Raw genomic sequence first — 24,993 nt, 5'->3', positions numbered from 1 at the left:
TGGTAGGATTATAAACAAAAAAATTCTGTTTCTATTTGAATTTAATATATGATTTTAATGTTGATATTTTACTTGAAAAAATATTAAATTAATAAATTTTTATTTATATAATTTAGAATAACCGACTTGATATTATAGTTAAAAGCATGACAATAAATTTCTAGTTAAATAATAAGTATTTTATTTTTTAAACATGATATATACATTTAACAAGTGGATTTGTGATTTTTTAAATTAAAATATAAATATAAATACAAATCAAAATTGTACTTAATTAAGTTTTATTACCATTAAAGATATTCTTCAAATATATTTACCATATATATATATTTTTCCTTAATAATTAGTTAAATAAAATTTTAGCAAGCATAAAAGTCTATGATAAAATACAAATTATAATATAGACTTTTCGTGCAAGTAGTGAGTGATTCACAATTTATATATTGTAAACAGAAAAATCGAGACTTTAGTCTACAATTTTAGCTTGAAAAAACAAATTCTGAAATACAATATCTATACTTTAATGTATTTTCTAACTTATCCCTGTTTTGTATTAAAGTTTCACAACTCTACCCTTCTAAGAAAAGCCCGCAAGAGAGAACTTTATTCTTCTTGTCTTTATTTTTCTTTTCTTTTTTTCCAGAGATCACACTTCACACACAAAGAAATAGTGAATCCCATTGTACCTATGATTGTGCTTGGTGAGCTTTGCCATTTTGACATTTTTTTAAAGGAAAATGGAAATCCCATTTATTAAATTGGCAATCTTTTTTGACAATGGATAGATGTTTTTTTTTTCTGCCATTCATAATATCATAATTGTTAGAGATGTTTGATGTTAGTTAAGCAAATGATAACAAAATTCAAAAGGGAAATTAGGGGGGAAAAGAAAGTGATATTGTGAAGAAGGGGAATTTGATTTGACGATAAGCTAAAGCGACTAGGAGACGGAAACCATATAATTTTGTTGTATGTATGCACTTTGTGGCTTCAAAAGTCACACCTCTACTTGTGTCTTTACTCCTATGTGGGTCTCCACTGCCATCACCATCTCTCATATGCTTTCTGCACTGCACTTAACTTGATATTTCACTTATCTTTTATACTTTAATTAATGTATATTAAAATCATTAACTATTTAATTAATTATTTTCAAAACAAATGAAAAAAAATATATCATTTTACCTTTTGTTTATTTTCAACTACACTATCTTTAATGTAATTAGATTAGCATACTCTTACCAGGTTTCACCAAACACGAATCAGTAAGTTAAGGCATGCTCAGAAAGTGGCACACTTTATTTTCTATACACCCAAAAATTTCCAACTTCGTGTACCACAGAATATTACATACCAACACTGAATACATGTAAAGGTGTTTTGTTTGGAGTACCCAGCACCAACAAATTGAGTTTTTGTTTTTCCCTTCCCTTCCCTTCTTTTCTTTTTGTTGTACACATCTAGGTCTACAAAAACACATATCAAGCACAAGAAATGCCTCCCAGCCAATTCCATTTTGGTCACTTCGTTCAGGAGAAATTACATTTGTATGAACTGCTAATTTTTTCCCACAAAAAAAAAAAAAAAAAAAACCATCACTAACTGGATCTTCGCAAGTACGCCAGTACACCCAACCCGGCAACCAGGGCCGCACCAGCTGCAACAGCACTGTATGCAGCAGCCCATGCATCTTGGTGACCGTACTCCATATCTCTTGAATTACTCCCCCGTCGACCGCGTATTCCAGAATAGTCTAAATGCAATCTCAGACCCTGCAAAATTCATTACAAAGTTAAGCCTTTACCCCCTGTCTAGAGAATTCAGTTTAATTCAATTCTTTTCTATCAAGAATGGAATAATTCATTTCTTTTTTAATTTACAAAATTTCATTTTCAAATGAAATAAAATAATGCATGATTTTAAAGAATTGCAAATGAGTCGTGCCAAAAAGGAGTGTTATAGTTTTAAAATTCAGCGGAAAAAAAAAAGGAGTTTCCTTCTTTTTCTTAGTGGGATTCCTTGCCCATATAGATCTCTGAATCAACAGTCAACCGTATTCTTACTGTGTGTGTCAAGGATTTTTTTTTTTTTTTTTTTTAAATTATTATAGATCTCTGAATCAAGCCTAGGAAAATGGAGGGTAAAATCATTCCCTCGTGTAAAATACCAATTGAAAGCAGAAACATACCTTGAAACCAGCTAATTTTGCATGCTCCACAGCTGCTCCAAGATCGCTATCTGACTCCAGAACAACTTTATCACGGTCTTCATCTTCATACTTGAGTATGTGAACACAAATTAATATACAACCAAGAGGGGGAAACAAAGAATCCAAGGTAATGGATGCTAAATATGGACTTCTCAACACATACCAGAATTTGAGGCAAGTTGTTTCGATCAATGTCATCCCCTAACCTCTGGAGTATAGCAGTAATCAGATCTGTCAAATTCTTAGTATCTGGTATAAAAGAAAAACAGAAACCAGGTTAACATTCCATCATACAACAATTATAATGTGATTCAGGAAGTGAACCTCTGATTTCATTTAGCATTTAAACCTCCTATACCAAGTTCCTGACACATTATGAAACTCGAAAGCAATATAGTTCAATCTACAACAGGGTTGTAATACGCAACTTTTTAAGGCAAGCCGCCTAGAAAAATAAACTGGCAGCACAAGGGACATCCAGGAACTACATGTATGTCATATGCAATAGGGCAAACAAGTCAAAAAGCTTGCATAAACATTATGATGAAAAAAGAACATATATACACACAAGTGTGCATAGACATACATATATACATGAGCGTGTGTGTGTGTGTGTGAATCTCACCACAAGTAAATCTGTGCATTCGCCCCCTCTTGTCTTCAATTTTGAAACCAAACGTATTTGGCAACGTTGATGAAGGATAGGGAAGAGATCTTCCTGTCTCTCCTCCTTCAGAAGGCAATTTCAAGGAACCTTCACTGAAATATCACCAAATTGTGTGTCAGTAAACAATGATGGAAGAAATCAGAACCTATCATAACGACAAGACCAAAGCATATAACCTCCGAGTATCCTCATCCTCCTCATTGGGACTTAAGGCCATTGCGGAATCCCAAAACTTTTGCATCATTGTGTTTGCTGCCTCATTATTTACTCCAGCAGTATTTCCAACCTGATTAATGCAGGAATAAGAATAACTTTTTTGTTCTGCTCCACAATAACAATATCATGCAATTGTAACATGACATGCGTTTCTCATCAAAGATGAGTAAATTTCTGCCTCCAGCGGACCCGCGCCATCATTTATTGACTGGGTTAGAAAATCAGTAAACCCCTCATCTCAGGCATGAGTATGAGTGGTTAAAATGCCAAAAGATGCGACCAGCCAACACAGCCGGCATTCATGTTATTAGAATGTCTGCCTATATGACAACTCGTATCATATAACTAGGAACTTATTATGAATTCCTGTAAAAAGCAACTTGCAGCGAGAAAAACTACAGAGCACAATATATTTCATAAGGAACTTACCGTGGCAACAGCTGCATGAGTAATATGAATCACATCAACAACAGCAACTATATTCCCATCTGTATTTAGACATCCAGAGTCATCACAACTTAAGGACAAACATGAAACAATTTATTCTTCATTTACAACAATGCCTAAAAAGTATATTACCTCTATCTACTACAGGAAGGTGCAAAAACTTCCCATCATGCATGGTATGCAGAGCATCAACAATTGGAGTATCAATGGTTGCACATTCCGGGTTAGGAGTCATAACCTGTAAATGAAACAAAGGTGCAGTACCTAAATAAACATCATCCTCTTTTGGCAATCAGAGATGCATATCACATAAATAATACAGTATAGAACATACATGAATTTTATTTGGTGGAACCAAATGAAGAACAAGTAGGAACATCAGAAAGACAAAATACCTTCTCTACAACAGTGGAATCTGGTGGAAGATTTTGTGATATTACTCGCATCAAGATATCCTTAGATCTGGCAGAAAAATATACAGATTATAACATGTGATAATAACAGCAAAAGAAAAATTTCCTGCTTTTGCAAAAAATTGGATTCAGCCATTAAGTATTTATTGGATCAGATACTTAGAGAACACTTACGTTATAATTCCCCGTGGTTTGTGATCAACAACCACCACTGCAGAGCTTGCCCGGAATTCAAGCATCTTCTTTGTCACTGCCAAAACTGTTTCAGTTGGTGAAACTGTTACAACCCTGAAAGATGAAACAACGTATTAAGCTAAGAAACTAGAACATAAAACACAATAAACAACGTAATACACTAAAAAAATTCAATAAACAAAATATTACCTACTTTGAATTCTCCTGAATTATTGTAGATAAAGACGGTTTAAACATCCGCTCTCGAAGTGTCTCAATGAATGTATTAGGTCCTGCACATCAACCCAAAAAAAAAGGAACATGTAATTGTATATATTCTGCACTGCAGTATATAGCAAGAAGTTCTGACTAAAGAATAAAAAATGGTCTAAAGTTTGTAGAATCATTTTCCACCAACCAGAAAAGGATGTCCCCCAATTTTTTTCTACACCTTCAACAGCAGCAGCAATAGCCTTTCCTTTCTCAGCTGCCCTTTCCATACGAGCAATAGCATCGTATAAACACTTTGCTATATCAAGCAAAGCAATAACCTCTCCATTATCCACAACAGGCAAATGCCTAAATTTTCCTGTAAATATCAATATCCAAAGCTTATTTAAGGGTCAAGGAATACAACAATACAATAAAAATGTTGTGGCAGTTCTAAGTTTACTGCTAACCTTGAACCATCTTCTGTAGAGCTTCCACAGCAAGGGTGTCAGAAAGAACAAACACTGGGTTCCTTGTCATAACTTTGGAAACAGGGGTTTCCTCAAGATTAATATCACGAGCAATAACTCTTGTTACTATATCCTATAACAAAAAGAGAACTTCACATGAAATATAGTGCATGCATGCAAAAGCCAAAAAAAGGTGCATCTATTTACTTTTTTATTTATTTTTGGTAATCTACCATTGTAAAGGCCATAGTCATACCCTGTCTGTAAGGATTCCACAAAGTAAAGCATTTGAGTCTGTTAGCAATAAGGCATCAACTCTACGAGCAGCCATACGACGACAAGCCTCATGAACACTTGTGGTCTCAGGTACTGTAAGGGCCTTTGACAGGCGCAATCGTTTAACTGTGCGCTCACCAGTCAGTCCCCTGTGCCAAATGCAAGTGTAAATGGGAGGCTACGCTAGTGGCATAGGATGAAGCATTAAAGTAGCTACTTTCATATATGAGTGCATCAACTATTATGTGCAAACTCTGTCATGAATCTTGCTTAAAGATGGATGAGCACATTTTAGTATTTTCACCAACCTACCAAAATAGTTGCTTGGATGCCAAACCATTCAAACCTAAACCTTTGCAGAATATAGAAAGCAACAGATATCACTATAAAAATCTATGATCTCAGTAGATACCAATCACTCTTATGTTTCTTAAGATCTAAAAATAAAGTAGATGAGAAAAGGCTATTTAAAATGTAAAAGGGCAACAATACATCTTTAAATTTAAGTAGCTCAAGCATCTAAACAATGATGGGGAGACAAGTTGGCCATTGCTCCCTTTTAATTGTAAGAAGGAGAGAGAGAGAGAGGATTCCTTGCTAATATCAAACCCTGATTCAAGGTATCCTACACTGGGGGAATCACTGGGGAACAAGTAAAAGTTCAACATAAATTATTTTACTTCCATTATACCTTTTTCATTTCATAACTATTCATCAAGAACAAAGAAGAAGAACATACATTTCAATTCATTATTATTTAACCTTCCCTTACTTCTCTGCTTAGCAGCTAATAAGAGAGAGGTTACGTGAGACAGCCACCAAGTCGTGTTTTGTTATCAGGAACAAGAGAAGAGGTTGGAAAGAATCCTTCATCCAATTCACCTAGTGTTTACTAAACACCGGGATGAACAAAATAAGAACAGTGAATCAGAAATGAAAATTAGCTCTTTCTTTTCCACATAGGAGCCAGGTACTGGAAATTATAAATGGAAATGCTTCTGCTTCATCATCAACCCCTCATTTCCAGTAATCAAACCAAGCCTAAATGTTGAAACTTCATTAATAAAACCTAAATGCTGCAACTTCATCAATAAATTTACTTCTACTGATCCTTGACTTTCTCCTTCATTTAAAGAAATAATTGAGATTCACTGACATGCATGTCGTTGAGAACTATCCTACAGCCCTAAGTTATCATAATAAGACAAACCCGTTCTCACTCAAACTCAGAATATTTCTTCCTTGCTTATACTAATTACCAGTTCATTCTTTTCAATAAAATAAAGTGCAGTTGGCAACTTAGCATTCTTGCAATTACAACAATCCTTATATAGTTCACAATTCTCACTTCCCCACAATTTTGAACAGTAAAAAAATTTATATACATAATCTAAATTAGATGGAATTAAAAAAAAGGCATCAAAAGCCCCAGCTAAAAAAGAGGTAAATGAAGAGGAAATACAAATAAAATATTAAAAATGCAAGTACCAAACTCAATATCCAGCCAATTGGTTACTATAGTCATTTATACACTAAAAACAGAAGCCAGCAGTTCTTCACAATATAATGCGTTAAATTTAAAAGCGAGCCTAAGGTGTAATGAAAAATTAAACAAAAGGTAATCACGAAAGTAACTAAATAAAACGGAAAGCAACGAACCCGGGCCGAGAACCGGTGAAAGATTTTCGTGCAGAATCAGGGGCACCACCATTCTCAGATGATTTCTTCCTTGCAAGCACAGAAGCTGAGTTTGACAACGATAAACTTTTCCTCGAAGATCCGCCTTGACTGGCCATCTTCACCTACAATCGACACACAATTTTCAATCTATATCCCTTCAAATTACTGCAACCAATCACCAGAACCTGAAATTTCATATTTATCAGATTAAGCTTCTTATTTTGGAGTACTACTTCTGAATTTTACGCTAAAATATCGGCCCATGAAAAATTCTTCAATAATACATAAAAATAAAAAACGAAAAACTCACGATAGATTAGGCAACAGTGGTTTCAATAGCAAAAGGAAGAGGAGAATTCAATCGAGAAATGAAAATTTGATGAAACGGAGCCTCAGTCAGAAACGAAAATTAATTTTCGTCAATCGAACAGTCGAGAAGATTCAGGATAGGGAAAAAAAAAAAAAAGGATGGCTAACTGTGAGAGACAAAAAGTTTTCGAAGGCGAAGAGCAGGTCGGGACTGTTATCGGAAAATTAGATTTTCCGTAATATTCACCGACCGGCGAGGCAGAGATATAGAGATACGGAAATAGTGGAGGTGGAGAGGGGCTGAAACCCTAGAAGGAAAATGGGAGGATGTGAAATTTGCCACAGGATGGGAAGGGACCCAATGATATTCGCGCACGTTACAATTCCAACTGAAAACGCTCCAATTTCACTGGGATTATAAATTTATAATAAACCGCGATTTTCAATGAAAGTAAACCTTTCTCCAATCTGCGACCATGCCAAATCCATGGTGACTTTGTTGCCTCCTCCTTTTTGTTTCTCAAAATTATATTTTACGACGGTAAGATTTTAGTAATAAAATTAGTGTCACATTCATTAGCGTAAGCTGTTATTTTGTAGGTTAATTCCACCGTTTGGTTTGAGCTCTCACGTTAATAACTCATTTTTCAGATTTCTTTTACTTTAATATTTTGACTCGTAAATAGATTTTAAATTTTAAATTTTAAATAAATTTGAAATTCAAAAAGTAAAAATATTTATATGATTATATCTCTATTGACTAAATGTATGTTATTCACCTAATAGCCTAAAATTTTAGTTTTTATGTGCTAAATATTCTAGAAAAAACTAATTATTTATTTAAAAAGATGTATGTTTCATATTTTATTATTTCATTATGCTTTTTTATATTCAATTAAGATTTAAATTTGAAATTCCTAGAGTTTTTAGCTCTGATATTGCAGTTAATAGTTAATAATCAGCGTATTTCTTTTTTTTTTTTTTCGGAAAATAACTGGCGTTAGACTCTGTTATAATTAGCGGTTGATTCTGTTATAAAGATAATCAGTATTTAATTCCCACTTGAATCACAAGGATTTTATTTGAATTGTTTAAGTTTTTGAATTGAGTGGTCTTGATTTGGGCTCATCGCTTGCTGATGATCTTTCTCGTCTTTAATCTCCTACCGTTGGAATTTTTTTAAAAATAATTAAAAAAAGTATCAAAGGTATAAAAAAGGGTCCCATCTCATGACGGCGTCCATTGAATTTGTAAGGGTTATGTTATTTTGAATTTTGATGGTTCTCAAAATGGGAAGGGTCACCCCTCGAAGAATGACCACCTTAATAATTAAATAAATAAAATAATGGAAAACTCATCCTATTAAGTGGAACTAGAATTCGCTTTCAACATGCTAGTTGTGGTTGCCAATTTGGATACGGTCTCATTTCAAAGGTCGAAAATTTTTCTCTTATTATTTTTTTTAAATTGTTGTTTAAAAATTTATTTGATTATTTTAAAATTAAGTAATTATTATTTAGGTGATAAAATTAAATAAATTTTATTATATAATTATTGTTTTGTAATTTGTATATAATATAAAGAGTTAATTATCAAAGAAATTTTACATTTTATAATTTTATTATATATTTTAAAAATAATTAATTTAGTATATATTTTTTAAAATTTTTAAAAATTAAATTTAACAGTTAAAATTTCTATTAATTCACATCAATATAATATAATATAAAAAAATAATATGCTTTATATTTCATTGTAATTTTATCTATACTTTAAGAATAATTATTTTAATTTTATACTTTAAAATTTTTAATAATTATATCTAATCGTTAAAAAATTATTAATTTATTAAAAAACTTTTGAAAAATTATTTTTATAAAATTAATAAATCATGTTTTGAAAAATTTTAAAGTAAAAAATTAAATTAATTATTTTTAAAATATAAAGTAATTAATTTTTTTTTATAATTATTTTATATTATATTATAATGATATGAGATAATATAATAATAAGGAGTATCCCCATTAATGAGCTAATGAAAATTGCATATTTAAATTTTAAAATATTAAAATTATAAAAAGTTATAAAAACAAATATAAATCAATATACTTTTACATGGTACAAAGGCAATATTAATCAGACACTACATGAGCGCGTGGATACAGCAGGAGGGGTTGAGTGTGGCCCCGCCATCATCAACGTGGAATATTTGGAGCGTGTGAATGATGTCTGAACAATGAAGTAATGGGCCACGTTTATGGTCAGAAGGGAAAAGCCGAGGACACGACACCCACACCTCACGGTTCACGCATCGCCAACAAAACAGGAATGCGATTATCTCAAGTCAAATTTAAATGGTAAAATACTTGCGCAAATAAAATAAATAAATTATTTTATACATATATTTTAAGTAAATAAAATTATTTAAAAAATACAACGGTTGCTTTCAGTAAATTTCATCAGTAATTTAGGTGTTATAACAGTTTTATACTTAGAATAATTACAGTCGTATTTTTATAATTTATCATAATTAATTAAAATATTATGTAATTTTATAATTATATTAAAATATTTTTATATTTTAATATCGTTAATAAAAAAGATATTCCTCAATTTTTATTTATTTTATCACTAATCTATTAGTTAAATTAAAAAAAATTAATACTGTATTCATGTATTTTATTTTGATTAATAAAATTATATTAAAATATTTTTATATTTTTATTTTTCAATTAAAAATAACACTTTTTAATTTTTATCTATTTTTATTATTAATTTATTAATAAAATTGAAAAAAATATCCAAATGTACTTTAAAAAAATTAATATAATATAAAATTTTATTATTTAATTTTAAAATTTTATTAAAATGTTTATTAATCAATTACTAAAACGTATGTACATTTTTAAAAATTATATCAATTAGTGATTTATCTAATTTTAATTGTTAAATATTTTATAATTTAATTTATGTAATATAAAAGGATTTATTAATTAATTTTTTAATTTTATTAAAATGTCTATAAATTAATATATTAATATTGAGATATTTTAATTTTTTATATTATTTAATGATTAAAATTAATAGAATAATTAATTAATAAATTTTTTAAAATTATTAAATATATTTTTAATATATTTTTAAAAGAGGGACTTAACTAAGGATAGTATCAGTGCTTATAATGCATATGTGGCATCAAAATTAAGAAAAAATAAAATCAAGCTCATATGAATCTAAAGCACACAATTATAGCAAAATACTCCTAAAATTTTATATATTTAAATTATAAATTTATATAACTACTGCCTAGAATTATCGGCAAAAATATATTTATAGAGCCCATTTACCTTTTCTTGTCAAAATTATAAAAAAAAAATCAAGAATTGAAAAAATTAAATTTGAAACTCTTATATTCACTCCAATAAACTTACCATCAAGTTATGACAAACCTGCCCCTAGCCACTTATCTCAAGCTCATGCTTTCCTATACTTGAAACTTATTATATAATCAATTATATATTCATATTAATTTCATCCTATTTGACATTTATTAATTATAAAAAATATTAAGAAAGAATTTCGCTTATCTGACTCTATAGCATGAAGAATTATTAATACCATGAGTAAAATTATTGCAAGCATTTAGGTATATAAATTAATTTATAGATTAATTAATTAAAAATTAAAATATTATATTAATTCGTAAATAATATTATATTTTAAATATATATTTTTTTAATCTTAAATAACGTGTCAATTTTGTATTGAATGTGTAGGTGTATTTTTTAGTGCCTACAAGAATTCTTTCACTGGTGGAGAAAGATGCTTAGACACTGTATAAAAGGTTCGTTGCGTGAGCATATAGTTCACGTGCTCAGCGAAAATGCAGACTTCAACGTGAGTGGCTATTTCAGAACATACAACAGATTCCAACAACAAACTGAAGTCTTTCTTTCCATGATCCGATACATTTCTTGCAAGAAAAGGATGCTATTATTAGAGTTTCAGAAAAAAACACGTTCGTTTCCGGCCCCACTTTTGTAATGCACATAGCATAAATGAACACTCCCGTATGATACTCAAACAGACTGCTCTTTGCTTTCGTTTCTCTTTCAATCGCATCAAGCATTCTTTGTTTGCCGTTTTCTCAAACAGACCAGAGAGCTGATTCAGCAATGGCGGATTGGGCGCCCATATTAGTGGGGTTTCTACTGTTCATACTTCTCTCTCCTGGGCTTATATTTCAGCTACCAGGGAGCACCAAGCATGTCGAATTTGGCAGCTTCAAGACCAATGGGAAGGCCGTTCTTGTTCACACCATCATCTTCTTTGTAGTATTTACCATCCTCATTCTAGCAGTTGGCATTCGCATCTACACTGGCTAATTAAAAATTGAAATAAGCTTCTTACAGCTTCCATGTTTAGATTCTTTTCTGAATTTGTTAAACTCCAGGGTCTGTTTGATTTTTGTAATGGGCTTGCTGTTTCCCCCCTTTTGTCCATGATTTTGCATTTAATTTTCAATTTTTTTATTATCTATTTGTTGATGCTGTGGACTGGATTATTATTCTATAAATTTCCGTCGAAGACTTAGTTTTAAGCCCATTAAAATTGTAAATAAAAGAAGCCCAGGTACAGATGGGCCTTAATCAAGAAACAAGATTTTCCCAATAAGATCACAACCGTTGAAACACGTTTTTTGGGATGCTTCGACTCCATTACTTACTAGTCGCAACTCACGAGAAGCATCCATGTGAAAGCAGTTGTCGAAGTCTGGAAGAGTCGATTCAGCTGTTTTTGGTCCCTTTGCCAGATCCTGGTTTAACATTCATCGGTAAGATCTGTTTTGAAAGGAAAAGGAGATGGCAGATTGGGGACCGGTGTTAATAGCAGTGGTGCTTTTTGTGCTGTTAACGCCAGGGCTGTTGTTTCAGATACCTGGAAGGAATAGGGTGGTTGAGTTTGGGAGCATGCAGACCAGCGGCGCTTCTATTGTTGTTCATGCTATTATCTATTTTGGCCTCATCACTATCTTCCTAATTGCCATTGGCGTCCACGTCTATACTGGCTAGTCTCTCTCCCCCCCCCCCCCCTCCCTGTAATGCTGTTGCTTCAATTTCTGTTTTGCTTTGGGACCTATACTGATACATATGTTGTTTGCTTTTGTTATTGTTATGGTTAGTTTTGTCTAAGTTGTGAGATCTAACTCTGTTTGTAAAAGGGGTGGATCTTGTTTTTTACTCTTGTGTAAAAGAAAGTACTTTATTTTGAGCAATCATTTGACAGTGGAAATTAACAATTAACCACACGATTCGTTGTCTCAATTTATGTTGATCTGTCTTCTTAGCAAGTAAGGTTTAGTGGATTTGACTCTTGAGTTTTAACATCAGTATATAATGAGGTTAGCTTTATTGAGTTTAGGTGAGATTTATGAATTTGGCAATACAATTTGTATGAAGTAATATAAACATTCAAATAAATTATTGATTTCAAATGATCGTGTCCAAAGGAAACTTAACTTTAGATGTGAATTAGCGAGCATCTGGTGCGTACTTTTTTAGGCTCAGTATCAAGGGATGTTGGATTCCAATCGGAAGCCTAACTCTTTTAGCCTAAACTGGCGAGCTGTATTAATATTCTATAGTTTACACTTGATAACTATAACGATCAAAATTCAAAAACCTTGAAGCCCAGTAGAAGATGGAACCGAGGAAGAAAATTCATATCTACCTTGTTCAGAAAGGCCTCCGACAACCCACGATGACGAACTGCATTCAACTCAGTAACGAAGAGGCTCTTGTCGTCCATGCTCAAAGACATCCACGCTGACCATAGGATTGCAGCGACTCACCAATAAATACAGGGACTCAGATTATTGTTTTGTTTAAACCCAGAACAATGTAGTTGGATCAACTTATCAAGTCTCAAAATCCATATGTAGGGAAGAATCTGTTGTTTGGAATGTATAATTTTACAACAGTTCAATTTTATTGATTTTCAAATTCTCGTGTAAAGATAGAAATTATTTAAGAATTCATATGATTTATTTTGTAATTAATTTTTGTCAAAGCATAAAACAAATTTAAGTTGATATGGGAAGGGTCGACAACCAATCGATTGGATTTACCCGAGAGACTAGCCAAGAGAAAGTTATTTGCTATGTAAGAGAGGAGGTTTTTTTTCTTTTTATAGAAATAGAAAGAGGGGTAATTCTGTAGATATATATTATTTAGTGTGTGATCAATTTAGTGGGTAATTATATTTATTCTGGGTTTACATGGATCTGTAAATAAATAATGGGGTTTAGGGGAAATCCATATAGATAAATTCTATATAACTATTTTCCAAATTTCAAACCTTAGTGATAGGCAATGATTCTCAATTCTCAGTGTAGTATTAATTGTGATTTACTGTTGTATGATGGGCAGCTAGAGACTGAGTGATTGGACAACACCCAATTGATCTCCACAGTTAACTTTGGCATTATATTAAAGTTCCCTCAATTAGCTTGTGCTTACTAGTAGAAAATCTTATTTGCTTTTGTTCCCGTGGAAAATTTGAGGAAGGGATAAGAAGCAAATGGGTATAAAATTAGTGGTAAACAATAATTACAGAGATGAGAGAGGGAGACCCGCATGTCAAATATATAATCTATCAACCGACACAACCATTTCTGGTTGTGGATGGAATAGAAAGTTGGTACCCCACTTGAATTCACCAGTTGCTAAAGCAAAACTACGTTTCGACCTCTTCTATGCCGCGGACCCACTCCCCTCTGATTTCCTTAATTTTGGTTCGAGAATTCATCATCCTATACCTATTAACTACCTTCAATTATTCATTTTCAATCGAAAACTACATCAGAGATGTAGAGCTGAAACTATACGATGAATAAGTTGACCACCTGATGGAATGCCCTCCCAACTTTAAGTCATCTCATTGGTCGACACATTTAGGATTCCTCCGACATATGTCCATTTTTTTTTCAAAATATACATTTGCTCCATAATGCTATCACTATCATTCTTTTTATCCCATAATTTTTTTAATATATATTTGCTGCATTAAAATATACATATACAAATAATTTATTTTCTAAAAAAAATATTTTTTAATAAAAAATTTTCCGTTCATATATTAATTTATTTTATTTGTAATTAAAAGAGTGAAATTCCATTCAGATATCAATAATTCCCCAGGAGACGATATTTTGACGATTTCATTATTTTTCTTGACAAGGGATTTTCCGAAGGAAAATAATGATGAGATTTACTAACTTTTGGATTTGTACTCGAAATTGCATTTAACATGGTAATCAATCAATCAAAATGTTTACCAACGTGTCGACTTTTCATGGGATTCAATGGAATCCCATTCTTTTATCCTAGGTTATACGTGTCACCCTCTTATTAGCCTGTATGGTGTTGTGTTTCCATTTTCTTTGCGTGTTTGATGCTGCTCTAGCACTTCCCATTTGGAGTTCAGCTTCCTCATTTTCTTTTCCTATCGAAAATTATACTTTCCATTTTTCGAACTCTTTCATCGCAATTATTTTGTCCTTTGCATGGAATTATTTTTTCATAAAGATATTAGGTTTCATTTATTAAATAACTATTCTCAATAAACCTTAAATTACGATGTTTCTTTTAAAAATTTTAATTGTTTAATAAATTATTTTTTATTATTATTATATTTTATTATGTATGATTAATATATAGTAATTGCTGTATATAAAAAAAATTAATATTTTGCATTCACAGACTTAATTTAATAGTGTGTGTATTTAAGTAAATTTGAGAGATTTTAAATTATACTCTCAGATTCTCAAATTCCATTTTAAAAAAAAATATTTTATAAAATTTTTATTGTTAATTATAATATTTAGTGTGAGAGCACTCATAAATTTAGTCTCCTGATAAGTGTATCGTAATAAATATGAAAATCTTAATTATACTTTTCTAATTTCTAATTTTTATTTAAAAAAAATAACAGTTGTACTCTTTAATTTTTAATTCTTATTTAAAGAAAAAAAATATTTGGTGTGAGAGAAAAACATATAATCAAAGGCAATAGATCTTCCATTGAAGGAATTCCGACGATAGGTAAAGTTTCATGGAATCGGAGATAATCGATAGACATTAATATTTTATTAATATATGATTGTATCAACGTGATTTTCTTCAATTACTGTTGTCTTTTTTTTTTTTATTTAAACGTTGGCTTCTATTATTGCAGTTTGAATTCAACCAATAACAGTCTGGGTGACAGAATTCATGAATTGGAAAAGTTTTAAAAATAAAAAGTTAATTAGACATGCTTTTAAAATAAACATAAATTAATAATGTCTTTATAATTTATTAAAATTAACTAATTATTTGTATTTATTTAAAGTATTTTATAAATTTATTTAGGTCCTTTTATATATTTTAGTTTGAATATTAATATTGTTTAATCTATACAATTTTAATTATCTCTATACTTCTTAATTCGTTATAATTTGAACTATGTTAGGATAATACTACTATTTAGTTTTTCTTGTGGTTTTATTAGTTAATTTTTGAAAAACGTAAATAATTAATTTTTTCAAAAATACAAAATAAACTGTATTTTCCCTCAAAAATAAAAGGTTAATCGGGAAATATATATGCATAGAGTCAAATGAGAATAATGAAAAAAAAAAAAAAAAAACTATTCTTTCTCCAAAGGAATGAAGTAGTGTAATGGCATCATGATATGCTCTTAATCACACATATATGCTATACATGAACATGATGATGGATGGTCATGATCCTTGTTTTGCCTTTGCATGGAACATTCCCTTCTTTATATACACAGTTCATTAGCCCATTTCGTTCACATTTAATTGCTATTCCTCATATAAGCTCTGATCAGGCCTCTGCATGTAGAGAATGGGGAGAGGGAGAGTAGAGCTGAAGAGAATAGAGAACCCAACAAGCAGACAGGTGACCTTTTCAAAGAGAAGAAATGGCCTTCTAAAGAAAGCTTTCGAGCTTTCAGTTCTTTGTGATGCCGAAGTTTGCTTGCTTATCTTCTCTCCCACTGGAAAGGCTTACCAGTTTGCAAGCCATGAGTTAGAAATTCTTCCTTCCTTCATAGCTACTTCTCATCATAATTGGGCATGCCTTCTTCATTTTTTCCTTTTTTCTATGTGTTTGTTGGTTGCAGAGTGGATAGGACCATTGCTAGGTACCGCAGGGAGGTGGGACTAATAGGGTTAAATGACCAGCACTCCAGATCCTCGGAGGTAATTCATCAATATTATATCCTATATATATATACATGATCATTACTTCACTTGATAATGGATTTAGAAAATCCCTTTCAACTATATATATATATATATACACTTTCAACTATATTCACTTTAAAGATGATAATTTTATTGAGGAGTTCTCTTTCACCAATTCAACTTCGATCTAAATTTTATTTCAAATGATTTATTTTATAAAACTAAAATAAAAAAAATGATAAAATAAGATAATTAAATTTATTTTTTTTAAAGAAAATTCTTGATTCTATATGGATTAATAAGGGAGTTTCTACAAAAAGAACTGAAAAAGCAATACAATCCGGGGGAAAACAAAGAATAAAAGTTACCAAAATCAACTCTTCTTTTACTCTCTTAAAGAATTGTGATATCATATAACCATGAGTATTTTTTAGTCAAAAAGCGAAAAGGAAAAGGAGATAATTCAATTCTGTAAAATATTTTTAAAAATATGGTTTGTTATATTACTCTGAATTAATTAATTATTATACAATGATGATGAATTCAGTAGGAGAGGAAGCACTTTCAACTATATAGTCAATTGGATAAGGGTAACTTTGAAGCAATCAGAGAAAATGCTTTATATATATATATCACATCATGAAGTTCCTTGAATATAATATAGACTCTCAAGCTAAATGACATTTCTTTTTTTTTTTTTTTTTATGGTTTGATATATTCACTTCAAACCCTTTGTTAACTAGCTACTGCATAAGCTGCTGAATTTTCTGGTGTGTGCAGTTTTGGAGAAGTGAGATTGAAGAGTTAGAGAGAACAATAGAAACTCTGGAAACAAGACTCAAGTAACTATATGCGGCACTTTTATATATAATCACTTTTTTTCCTTACATATGTCCTAGTAATTATAGAAAGTCCTCTCGTTGTCAATAATTACTGTAATTTTCAGGCACTTCTGTGGAGAAGATATATCAGTTTTGGGCATGAAAGAGTTAAAACAACTCGAGAGACAATTAAAGACTGGGGTTGAGCGCATCCGCTCTAAGAAGGTACGTCAACTTCAGGAGGAAAAAAAAAAAATCTTCATGAATATTAATTAATCTTCTCTAATTTGGACTGACTGTGTTATTTTGAATGTGTAATAAACTGAACAGAGGCGCATTATTATGGACCACATCAACTTTCTCAAGAGAAAGGTATACGCAGATATATACTATATAATCCCAAGTCTCTTAAGAAGCTATGTATGGTAAAAATTAATTGGGTAGGCAAAACTACGGAACTTTCTTACTACAGAAATGGTAGTGTAACAAATTTAAAAGATATGGACTCCTTATATTCCCTAGGATTTCACATGCTGATGAGGAATGGAACTTATTCATTTAGGATACCTTCGTACAGTTTTAAGGTTGTTATTGACATAAACTTCTTGGGATGTAGTCAAGTACAATGATGTTGACTCTAGGCTTTAACTAGGCTTTAACTACGCTTTGACAAGATGACGTTTTGTGGACTCACAGGAATTATATTCAGTTTATGCGACTTGGGGAGGGAGATCCATGCAATAAAATCGGGTTGTTTATATATATATATATCATGTTTTACGAAAATTTCTTGTAGATATCCAAGTATGCAGATGTTAGGTGGTTGTTTTAGGTAAATTTCCACTATACTGCAACCATGTTTTCTTACTTTAGTTGTTGGAGTTGTTAAGCTTTCTTCTAATTACTGTAATCAGCTATATTCCTCTGAGATTGTGCTTTAAGTTGTATTTGAATTTTTACATATCTAATTTCAGTTTTAGAAAGTATTTTCTACTCAAATTTTAACAGAAGGAAAGAAGTTCCCTATCTTAATTGGTATTGCATTGTAAATACACTTGTTGAAGCTGTGTCTCAACTACTCCTTTGCAAGGAATTCCATATATACTTGGGCTTATAATTTGAATGGTCTAGGAATTTCAATAGGAAAAATGTGCTGAAATATATATAAAAATTTACCCCTTGTTCTGAACGCAGCATAGAGCCCTGCAAGAAGCGAATACTCTCCTCCAGAAAAGAGTGAGATATTACAATCTTATTCTTCATTGTTCTTTTTTTCCCTTATAGATTTAAGTGCTAGAGTTCTAAATCTACCTTTCCTGTAATAATGTTTTGAGATTAAGTTGCATGAACTGAGTGAAGCAAGCATAGGTTCGAGAATTCTGGACTCAAATCCTTTTGATGCATTTCAGCAAAGGTATTCAATCTTATTAATATTTTCGGTTCTAGTTTAACACGCGCAGCAGTTACTGAATAATCTTGAAATGCAGGGCTGTTAATGATGGGATTCTCCATTAAACTGGTGGTGCTATTTGCTTATTTAAAAAAAAAAAATTGAAAAACACAGAACTGCTGGTGCTAAAATGGCATTCTCCATGGGTCGTGCTGTACTGTTAACTTATATTAAGCTTTTGTGTGGGTTTTCATTTTATCATGCATGCCTGTATTGTACTAAATAATAAAAAGGTGTAACTCATATTTCATTGTAAATTAATCTCGCCAAAGCTGGTGACGATGTAACTTGTTTGTCCAAGATCATATAAAACTCGCAAATTAAGCTTATCGATTACTTGCACGTCTGTACAATGAGCAGTGGCATACATGCAGTGGAATATAAAAACGACATACTAATTTCAAACTGATTACAAGTAATTTAATCGTGTACCCTGAATCGCTCTCGAACGCTTGAGATGTAATTTGCTGCTTTTTCATCAATTCTTTCATCGTAGCCATAGGAGTTATAACCAATACCTGAATAGCTGTAAGAGTTCTTGTCCTTGGATGGATTATGTTGTACTCCATCGTAGACGCCCGCAGAAGCAACTGATGAAGATAGGTAGGGCTTCACATATTGCGTAGAAGATGATGGCTTGGCTGCTTGATACAAAGACATGACTAGCATATGTTTAGACTCCATTGATTCCCAAATGATTTTACTTTGTTTATGTTGAAGGCAGAAGGAGTTTATATTTATAGGGGGTCATCCACTTGGTTCAAAAAGATCAGAAAAAATCTTGGAGGTAAAGGATCTGCATGAGCTAGATATTTCAAAAAAAAAAACCCTGTTGGATAACCCTCCACAAATATCATATGTTCCTATCCTTTTAATGGGAGCTTTACAGGATGTAAAAGATGCTTCCACTACTTCCAGTATCGCTTAAGAAACTCCCTAACACGAGCAACTATACAGTAAAACAGTGATTAGCTGTTTACTTGTAGCAATCCGAATGCTTCAGTGCTTGTCTTGTACTATATGGATAATGTTTATTAAAGGAATTATTGGTTTGCTTGGTTTTTGTCCAAATTGATTACATATTCCTGTTGAGATCGATCATATGCTTTTATTATCTTTAAATATTCGATCTGTTTCTTGTTTTTGTAATTTGAGTAAATCAAAATATAACAAGTATTAATTAGTTAAGGGAAAAGTGAATTGCATTTTTTAATCAATTATATAAAGAAAAAGTTGAAAGAAAATGAGAGGAATAATGAATATATTGATTTATTTGCCTTCCATCAAGAATTGGATAAGGGAATGGAAAGAAAGGCGAAGCTGATGATAGGCTATAGAATTGAAAAATGATGCAAGTTATCCAGAAGAGAAGAGGTCCCAAATTGCACTTTATTCTGGGCAGATGGAAAAGTGCTGAGCTTTTCTCTTCTTTTGTCCAGTGTGGTACTACTAAGGAGACAAGTCGTAAAGCTCTTTACCTGTCCATTTCTAACTGGCTGTACAGTCATAGTCCAACATTTAATATTAATTCATCCATTCTCTCTATTTGGGCCCATTAATAGCCCATCAAAGATAAATGGGTTTAAAATTATCGATCACAATTTCAGATTCAATTTCATTTGGGCCCAATTCATCACTGCCGACTCCCACTCCTCTCTCTCCCTTTCATCTGTGCAAAACGTTGGGTTCAAGCTAGATACCGGTGGAAAAAATGGCGACTGCCCTAGCCCGCATCTCCCGAAAAGCCCTAATCACTACTATCTTCCCACACCGGACTCTCCTTCATCGAACCTTCACCGTAGAGGCATCAACCAAATCGATAACGCCGTCAGCCGATCGAGTCAAGTGGGACTACCGAGGCCAGAGGCAGTTAATCCCGTTGGGTCAGTGGCTCCCCAAGGTTGCCGTCGATGCCTACGTGGCACCCAACGTCGTCCTAGCTGGTCAGGTCACTGTCTGGGATGGAGCTTCAGTTTGGAGTGGATCGGTCCTACGGGGCGATCTCAACAAGATCACAGTTGGGTTCTGCTCTAATGTTCAAGAGCGTTGCGTCATTCATGCCGCTTGGAACTCGCCTACAGGTTTTATTCTATCTTTTAAATCCTTCTATATTCCATTCGCATTGTCTGAAATGGGGGCATTTTTTATATTTTAGTGAACTCGAGCTTCCGATTCGTTAGGGTTTTAGGCATTTTTCAGGTTTCATTATGCCGAAATGGACAATTTTTATTGGATTTGTGAATGTTCTTGAACTTGCTTAGGAAGGCTTCTTTTGTTGCATTGTTAATTTTGTGTGCCCAGGTTGAATGTGAATTGTCCTTATTTATTTTACTGAGCATCCCTGCATTAAATCTACGGACCTTTGGACAACTATTGCTTGAGTTTTAGGAGAGGAATCCATTATTTTTGCTTAGGTTTGACAAGCTGCAATTTACCAGATTTGTAAGCATGTGTGATCTTTATATGTTATATGGGTTTATCTCAATAGGGGGCGAGCAGTCCATCTGTTTAGTTCAAAAGTAACCTAAATGCATTTAACCAGACGGACCTAAACGAATAAACTAGATCTTTTAAAATATAGAACCAAATAGAAACCAACCAAGTAAAAAAAAAACTGAATTAATTTGGTCTGGTTCCTATCATTTCTATAATTTGGGTTTGGAGGTAGAAGAGCAGAGGTGCGGACCAAATCTTATCTCAAGTCAACAAGTATAACTTGGTAATCAACCACACGAAATTCATCTCAATCTACCAATGCATTCCCTTTCGCTTGCGGTATCAAAATTGCTCCCCATCTTCGGAACCTGCTCTACATCAAAATTGCTCTCCATCTTCAGCGCCTGCTCCACATCAAAATTGTTCTCCATCTTCAGCACCTGCTCCACATCAAAATTGCTCTCCATTTTCAGCATCTTCCCAGATGAAAAAAGAACAGAATCAATAGAAATTCTGTGGAGATGGACGCATGTTAATTTCCTGGGCAAGAGAATCTCAAGTTTCACAATGTAAATGCATGCACAAAAACCACATAGCAGAGGAAGAAATCATGAGAAAGAAAGGGAAGGTTTATTGGAGATGTGGTTGTTGGAGGTGAGTTTTGGTGAAACGCCATATGACATTGGCAAGAAGGTGGATGAGAATGGTGTTAAGCAAGGGCAGAGTCGGCAATTCGATGGAGGCTGTGTTGCATCAGTGCTCAATGATTTGTCATTGTGTCTATATTTGACTGCAGTGTGCATCAATGTTTTGGGTTGCCTTCTTGTGCTGCTGGAGTGGATACTAAGCACAGGTGGTCTTGAGAATGGGCCTGTCATGCCTTGTTGTCTAGTGGAGAGCGAGGGAGAAACAGGGAGGGGCATGTTGATGCTCATTGGGAGAGTGAGTTAGAAAATGCAGAGGGGCTGGGCAGCAGAAAGAGAAAGGGAAAGTGATGTAGCCCTAAATACTTGAAAAATATAGAGTTTAAAAATTGGTTTGGTGCAGTTTTGCTGAAAATTTTCCTTTAAAAAGATGAACCAATAAAATTAGTTTTTATGAAAACTAAACCAAATCGTATTACCTAATAAACTTAACCAAAATTTTAAATCAGTTTAAATCTGTTGGTTATTTTGGTTTAAGTCGAATTCTGCTCAGCCCTATGTTTGTGCAACAAAATTATATGAATTGCCAATGTTGATGAAACTGTGCCAACCTTAGCATTTGTTCCATGCCTCCTGTTTATTGATTTCTCTTTGATAACGTAGCTGCAGCGTTTCATGTTAAATATAGAACCTTGAAGAAATGCAAATGTGATTCCTTATTATGAACTTCATGTAGAACCTTTGATTTTATTTTTCTATACTGCTTCCTTGTGTCAGGACTGCCGGCGGAGACATCCATTGAAAGGTTTGTGACAATTGGTGCATATAGTCTCTTGCGGTCCTGCACAATTGAGCCAGAATGCATCATTGGACAGCACTCTATCCTTATGGAAGGTTCTTTGGTGGAGACTCACTCAATCCTTGAAGCAGGGTCTGTAGTTCCCCCAGGGAGGAGAATTCCAACCGGTGAACTTTGGGCAGGAAATCCAGCAAGGTTTGTGAGGGCTTTGACTCATGAAGAGACTTTAGAAATCCCTAAACTTGCTGTTGCAATTAACGATCTCAGCAAGAACCATTTCTCAGAGTTCCTCCCTTACTCCACAGTATATTTAGAGGTTGAGAAGCTGAAGAAGAAGTTAGGTATTGCTATCTAATGCATTACACTATCATCTTTCTTTGTAGCGGTCGATTGCAGGAAATAAACAGCTGGAGAACATATAAAGCATGCTTCCATGTTTCTTTTGTTTGTATTTGATTTTATTGGCTGTTGAAAGAGCGAGTTGTGAATTTCAACCAAATGGATGATACTATTCACTGGAGGCACTGTTCAATTGTTTCTGCTTTGAATTCCCTACACTTTATTCCATCAGCTTACTGTATTTGCCTATAAAGCTTACTGGTTGTTTTTGCAAAGTTTTTGTCGCTAGAAGAAAGTGTACCTTTTCTTTCATCAACTTGTTAATCAATTTGGCTCACATTATGTAACGCTATGTCATTGTGAATGGATTTATTAGTACAGATTATGCCTTTTGGAAAGATGGTCTTGCGCTGGACCTGGACTGGGGTTGTAGATTCAGTGGGTCGGGGGGAGCTATTATTACTAAGGCTCCGTTAGATTGGTAAAGATATATACGAAAATCTCGAAGTAATCTTGATTCCCTTTCTCTTTCTCAAATAATTATTGACCAAAAAACAAAACTCATCGTGCAATTCAAAAGCCAAGATGCCAAGCTGCTGCTTCTCAAGCAGGGGTCGACCCCAATTTCAATCCACTGAATGGTGTGGATATTACGAGAAAAAAAAAATAGGTAAACCGAATATTTGGTTTCTTAGTGTCAATGATTAGTGGATATAATGGACAAATTGTTCCTCACCCAAATTGGTAAAGCAAATCTAATGTCTAATTGCGAAACTAATGTGCACGATTGCAACCCTTAATTATTATTTTTTTTTCCTTTTTTTGAATAAAATTTTAGACACTTTCCAACGAGGCAACTACCCCCCTGGCCTTGAGGGTGACCTTCCATTATACAATAATTGGTGAGTTTAACCAAATTTATTTATCTGAAATATGATAATTTGTTTTATGTGTTATATGATTATTATCTTTCCACCATGGCAGCGACTGCCCCATTATATCATTCCACTCTACAAGCAATTATTAGATTATTAATTAGGTGGCATCTCTAGAGCTATATATATACATATATATATATTGATGAGTTTAGGGTTTAGGATAGCGATAACAACGTTTACGATGATCTTTATCTATATCATTTTATTTTAATATGTATTTCATTAATCTTTTTATCACTTAATTCACTTTATATTTATCACGAAATTTATTTGTAATTTTGATACTTTATAAATTTAAATTTTGAACTACTAATATTATGCATTATCATGCAATTTTTTTAAGCTGACAATTGCAATATATAAACTCGAATTTGAATCGAGGTAATATGACTTTAACTAATAGATTGCTCATGCAATTGAATTGAATTGAACTATTAAATCGTTGTTAAGAAAACCATATGAATTTTTTTTTTTTTAAGAAATTGAAAAAATTAGAAAGGAAGTGAAAAAAAAAAAAGGAATGAGGTGTGATATGTCTAAGATTCAGTGAGACCAGGTGACACGTAGGTAAAGGTTTGATGAAGACACATAGGCAAGAGTTTGATTCGCAGGGAAGTTAATGGCTCTAATTGGGTGGAGCGTGAGTTAATAGGGCTGATATTCCTGATTTGTAGAAATTGAAGTTTTTAAAAGGAATTCAGAGTTTTTTTTGTATAGTTATTAAAAAAAATATGTTCTAAGGTGATTGGTCTAAGAGTATTTATAATCTGGCCATATTTAGAAAATGGATAGGGACGTGTCACGGTAAGTATATCAGGCCGTTCATCAACAGTGGACAGTTGGCTAATAAATGCTAAGTCACTTCGCTCATATTATATCTATCATGCACGTTTTTTCTGTCAGTTTTACTGCATGTGTAATTATGATTCTATAGAGATTCTATGAAAATTCTATGTGTTTTGAAAAAATTGATCAGCTGACTCTAAGTATAAGTGAGGTTGGTTTGCTTATTTTGGGCATGCACATGGTTAGTAACTTAGAAGGTCTAATTTACACACTATGTAGAATGGATTTTCTGTATTCCAATCAAACCGGAATTTTGATTCGAAGGACATTCTGATTAGTAATTTAGGAGGTCTAATCTGCACACTGTGTAGAATGGGCTTTCTGTATTCCTATCAAACTGGAATTCTGGTACGGATGATGCTTTTATTTCTTTCGCACACATATTGCTGTTTCAGTGGG

The 24,993-nt window shown here is 32.7% G+C and overlaps 4 protein-coding genes across 7 annotated transcripts; 3 read left to right on the top strand and 1 right to left on the bottom strand.

Annotated features, from left to right (window-relative positions):
* Window positions 1–1,278: 1,278 nt before the first annotated feature.
* Window positions 1,279–7,476, bottom strand: LOC110600403 (CBS domain-containing protein CBSCBSPB5). Of its 3 annotated transcripts, none has more exons than XM_021737250.2 (15): window positions 7,073–7,473; window positions 6,742–6,947; window positions 5,063–5,231; window positions 4,807–4,939; window positions 4,545–4,715; window positions 4,341–4,419; window positions 4,127–4,240; window positions 3,935–4,001; window positions 3,672–3,777; window positions 3,522–3,580; window positions 3,053–3,162; window positions 2,835–2,968; window positions 2,373–2,458; window positions 2,189–2,278; window positions 1,279–1,772 (listed from the first exon to the last, which is right to left on the bottom strand). In XM_021737250.2, the coding sequence occupies exons 2-15, from the start codon at window positions 6,876–6,878 to the stop codon at window positions 1,599–1,601; spliced, it is 1,629 nt and encodes a 542-aa protein (XP_021592942.2). In that variant the 5' UTR covers window positions 6,879–6,947; window positions 7,073–7,473; the 3' UTR covers window positions 1,279–1,598. The 3 variants fall into 3 exon arrangements, with proteins under 3 accessions (XP_021592942.2, XP_021592943.2, XP_043806022.1); XM_021737251.2 differs by having other exon boundaries at window positions 6,742–6,884; XM_043950087.1 differs by lacking the exons at window positions 1,279–1,772; window positions 2,189–2,278; window positions 2,373–2,458 and adding an exon at window positions 2,631–2,693 and having other exon boundaries at window positions 7,073–7,476.
* A 4,298-nt stretch (window positions 7,477–11,774) lies between these two features.
* LOC110599817 lies at window positions 11,775–12,346 on the top strand. The gene has a single exon (XM_043950086.1). It carries the CDS (start codon window positions 11,934–11,936, stop codon window positions 12,141–12,143), a length of 210 nt encoding a protein of 69 aa, XP_043806021.1. The 5' UTR covers window positions 11,775–11,933; the 3' UTR covers window positions 12,144–12,346.
* A 3,575-nt stretch (window positions 12,347–15,921) lies between these two features.
* LOC110599816 (truncated transcription factor CAULIFLOWER D) lies at window positions 15,922–18,681 on the top strand. 2 transcript variants are annotated; one of them, XM_043950085.1, is made up of 8 exons: window positions 15,922–16,162; window positions 16,258–16,336; window positions 17,102–17,163; window positions 17,268–17,367; window positions 17,473–17,514; window positions 18,337–18,378; window positions 18,483–18,556; window positions 18,630–18,681. In XM_043950085.1, the coding sequence occupies exons 1-8, from the start codon at window positions 15,981–15,983 to the stop codon at window positions 18,655–18,657; spliced, it is 609 nt and encodes a 202-aa protein (XP_043806020.1). In that variant the 5' UTR covers window positions 15,922–15,980; the 3' UTR covers window positions 18,658–18,681. The 2 variants fall into 2 exon arrangements, with proteins under 2 accessions (XP_043806020.1, XP_043806019.1); XM_043950084.1 differs by having other exon boundaries at window positions 18,477–18,556.
* Window positions 18,682–20,198: 1,517 nt separating this feature from the next.
* On the top strand, window positions 20,199–23,085 carry LOC110600402 (gamma carbonic anhydrase-like 2, mitochondrial). The gene is made up of 2 exons (XM_021737249.2): window positions 20,199–20,673; window positions 22,450–23,085. Exons 1-2 carry the CDS (start codon window positions 20,304–20,306, stop codon window positions 22,824–22,826), a joined length of 747 nt encoding a protein of 248 aa, XP_021592941.1. The 5' UTR covers window positions 20,199–20,303; the 3' UTR covers window positions 22,827–23,085.
* The last annotated feature ends 1,908 nt before the right edge of the window (window positions 23,086–24,993 follow it).

Source organism: Manihot esculenta, chromosome 14 (assembly GCF_001659605.2).
Source record: "Manihot esculenta cultivar AM560-2 chromosome 14, M.esculenta_v8, whole genome shotgun sequence".
NCBI lineage: Eukaryota > Viridiplantae > Streptophyta > Magnoliopsida > Malpighiales > Euphorbiaceae > Manihot > Manihot esculenta.
Note: the sequence above shows the minus strand (reverse complement) of the source record. Positions and strands in the feature narration are given on the sequence as shown.

What these genes read in the sequence shown, in the direction of transcription:
- LOC110600402 (XM_021737249.2), top strand. Translation starts at nt 20,304, where the DNA reads ATGGCGACTGCCCTAGCCCGCATCTCCCGAAAAGCCCTAATCACTACT. An exon ending in CGCTTGGAACTCGCCTACAG is followed by an intron (nt 20,674 to 22,449) that starts GTTTTATTCTAT and finishes TCCTTGTGTCAG; the next exon opens with GACTGCCGGCGGAGACATCC.
- LOC110600403 (XM_021737250.2), bottom strand. Translation starts at nt 6,878, where the DNA reads ATGGCCAGTCAAGGCGGATCTTCGAGGAAAAGTTTATCGTTGTCAAAC. An exon ending in TTGGGGGACATCCTTTTCTG is followed by an intron (nt 4,420 to 4,544) that starts GTTGGTGGAAAA and finishes GTTGATGTGCAG; the next exon opens with GACCTAATACATTCATTGAG. An exon ending in GAGGATGAGGATACTCGGAG is followed by an intron (nt 2,969 to 3,052) that starts GTTATATGCTTT and finishes GTGATATTTCAG; the next exon opens with TGAAGGTTCCTTGAAATTGC.
- LOC110599816 (XM_043950084.1), top strand. Translation starts at nt 15,981, where the DNA reads ATGGGGAGAGGGAGAGTAGAGCTGAAGAGAATAGAGAACCCAACAAGC. An exon ending in AGCGCATCCGCTCTAAGAAG is followed by an intron (nt 17,368 to 17,472) that starts GTACGTCAACTT and finishes TAAACTGAACAG; the next exon opens with AGGCGCATTATTATGGACCA. An exon ending in TTTGATGCATTTCAGCAAAG is followed by an intron (nt 18,557 to 18,629) that starts GTATTCAATCTT and finishes CTTGAAATGCAG; the next exon opens with GGCTGTTAATGATGGGATTC.
- LOC110599817 (XM_043950086.1), top strand. Translation starts at nt 11,934, where the DNA reads ATGGCAGATTGGGGACCGGTGTTAATAGCAGTGGTGCTTTTTGTGCTG.